General features: G+C 37.0%; 1 protein-coding gene across 1 annotated transcript; it reads right to left on the reverse strand.

Moving 5' to 3' along the window:
* Positions 1–778: 778 nt before the first annotated feature.
* Positions 779–2,110, reverse strand: LOC141673725 (uncharacterized). The gene has a single exon (XM_074480466.1). The coding sequence runs from the start codon at positions 2,108–2,110 to the stop codon at positions 779–781; it is 1,332 nt and encodes a 443-aa protein (XP_074336567.1).
* Positions 2,111–3,196: the final 1,086 nt, after the last annotated feature.

Genomic DNA, 3,196 nt, shown 5'->3' on the forward strand with positions numbered 1-3,196 from the left:
GGAGCTCTACCGGATATGTAAATGCCTCGAGTTTATGTGGATCCCGTGAGCGATCATCAACCACATTATGACCAAGCAAGTTGTGCGCTGTCTCAACTCCTGACTCAAAGTACACAGAACATAAATGTGTCAAATCTTAATGTACATATTTTTCTGCAATGAAACCTTCAACTCGTGCTTTGTTCCCTACTTTTTGTTTCATTCTGTGTTGTAGTCTTTCAATATTATACATTCATCATGATAGGACAGGGTCGCCGAGTCTGCACTCTTCGGGTAGATGAACGGGAAGATGCTCCATTGGATCAAACAAAGCTAGAAAGAATTTAATCTTCAATGTACAAATGATCTCAGCTATGTTTTTTCCAATTGCCTAATATTTGATGCAAGTAGTGTAGTTGAGCACAAGTCCTTGAAAAAAAATTTGAAAGATCACAAAGTACTTTGTGTATGTCATCTGGAAGAAGTTCACGAAATGCAGAAGACAACAACTTTTGCATAAATACGTGACAATCATGTGACTTCATGCCTTGAAATTTCAACTGAGCTATCTTAAAACATCTCTTCAAGTTTGATAAGCAACCATCTAGCAGTTTCAATTGATGTACCCATTTACATAACAATTTTAGCTGATCTCGGGTGAGTTCGTATCTAGCTCTAGGCCTGTGTCTACCATTCATCTATAACTCTTGCATGATGCCCATTGCCTTCAAATCTTCTCTTGATCTTGTGGTATCCTTCGTTTTGGCACTACATAAAATAGTATGAAATATGTTGTCAATCACATTTTTCTCCGTGTGCATATTATCGATACAATGACGCAATACAATGAATCCCAATATGGTAGATCAAAGAAGCTAGTAATATGTGTCCAATTATGTGAATCCCCAAAGCCATCTACCCTTTCTTTGCTATGTGGTTTCCCTGGTGGTGGAAATGTGATTCCAGCACACATGTTACGGACAATTCGACCTTTTCGTCGACTTCTTCGGCGTTTATCCCGAAACCCCATATGTAACCTATAAATGTTGGACTTCCTGCTATGTGGTAGTTGCTTAGATTTAACTTCACCCATACATACATGACAAGCCATCTTTCCATGGGTTGACCATCCTCTAACCATACCCATCCCGGGAAAGTCACTGATAGTCCATAACAATGTTGCCCGCATCATAAAATTGGTCTTCGTAGAAGCATCATATGTCTGCACACCAACCTGCCATAAACTAATAAGCTCATAAATCAAAGGCCTAAGATAGACATTCAGATTCCTCCCAGGATCATTCGGCCCGGGTACTAGTAGTGTCATGAACATGTATGGATCCTTCATGGACATGGTATGCGGAAGGTTGTACACAAGTAGTACTACAAGCCATACTGAGTATACAGTAGAAGTAGTATTACTGTACAGGGGAAATCCATCAGTTGCAAGACCAAGACTTACATTATGAATATCCGCTGCAAAATCCGGATAGTTCTTGTCAAATTCTTTCCATTTTTCTCCATCTGCAGGGTGACTAAGAACCCCTGCAGTCACAATTTTGTTCTTGTGATACTTCATATGTTGGGCTGTATGGGTAGAAATGTACAAACGCTGTAGATGATGAGTGATCTTAAAAAATTTTAAGATCTTCCTCAGAATGATATCACTCCCGCCATTAGTTGCATATTTGTATCGGCTTAACTCACAGTACTTACAGTTTTCCAAATCTTTATCATCGCCGTAGAACAACATACAATCATTTTCATAAGCATGTATTTTTTTATATCCCAAGTTCAGCTTCTTGACCATCTTCTTGACACCATAATAATTAAAAGGAAGTTTATGCCCTTCCGGAAACACATCTCCAAGTAAGAGGAGTAACTCATCAAAGACCTTATCACTACAATTATTATGATTCTTCCAATGTAATAATCTAGTCACAAACTTCAATTGTGTGTACTTGATGTTGCCCGGATATATTGGTTCTCCAACATTATTCACATTGTATAATAATTTAGATGCTTGCTCATTCGACTCCTCGTGGACACTATTGACATATCCAAAATCTTCCCCTCTAAAGGCATCCCTCAACATCTCATATTCATCAAATACATCTTCGCGATCATTCATTTCTTCATTTCGTGAGCCACCTTCTTTTTCATGATAATGCCATATGGTGTAAGTCTCAAGAAAACCGACCGCATATAAGTGAAACTCGACATCGGAAATGAGTTAAAAGAGTTGATTGTTACATGTATTACACGGACATCTAATGTAACACCCCCAAATCCGGGGTCGGGGATCCGGGTTGTCACGAGTTCCATTTCCCTTAATAACACTCAATCTTAATAATTACTCAACTACTCTGTACTGTGACCCCACAATAAATACACACACCACACGTTATAGTCTCAGAGATGAACATCCAAAAATAACCACAAGTCATTTTATTCCACAATTATCTGCCAATACACCTTAAAAGGTTTTCTGAATAAATTTACATTTCTTTGCCATTATTACAATTCATAAATATACATAAATCTGGTACATCAAAAGTTGAAAGCCTAGCCTATTGGTAGTTCCTACCTCAGCTACAGCGACATCAACGCCTATAGGAAACTGCGGAATGTTTCCTATCCGCTCGCGAATTGGGAGCTTGGTCCTGTTCATCTTGCCTATCTGATGTTGTGTGATGAAAGAAGAAATCAAGGATGAGCAGCAAGCCCACCAAAATAATATGTATAATGATTAACAATATATGAGCCTTCTCATAGTACTCATGAAAGTCTTGGTCAAAAGAAATGAACCAAGTTTGATATTTTAATGCGATGAAGTCGCAAAATATTTAGTATATATACATATATACTTTTCAAAATCTTGGAAGTCCTCTTCCATGCATAATATACACAAAGTTCCAGTTTATAACTGTATAAAAATATCGTTGCAAGGTGATCTAATATATCTAACCTTGTCTCAACGTTTTTCTGAAAATCTTTGTCATACATAAGATAATCATTTACTAGATATAAGTTTAAAAGATGAAGTTACAAGATACTCCAATATACTTATATCTTTTCCAAATACTACTTGAACTACCACCGTTCAAGTTATAATTAACTTCAAAAGTTCATCACACTGATGAGACTACAAGATAAGACTTGAATAGATTCAATCTTTGAAATATTTTGAAGAAAATGAAGTTATGATATACTTCAT

The sequence above is a fragment of the Apium graveolens genome, chromosome 7, assembly GCF_009905375.1.
Source record: "Apium graveolens cultivar Ventura chromosome 7, ASM990537v1, whole genome shotgun sequence".
Taxonomy (NCBI): domain Eukaryota; kingdom Viridiplantae; phylum Streptophyta; class Magnoliopsida; order Apiales; family Apiaceae; genus Apium; species Apium graveolens.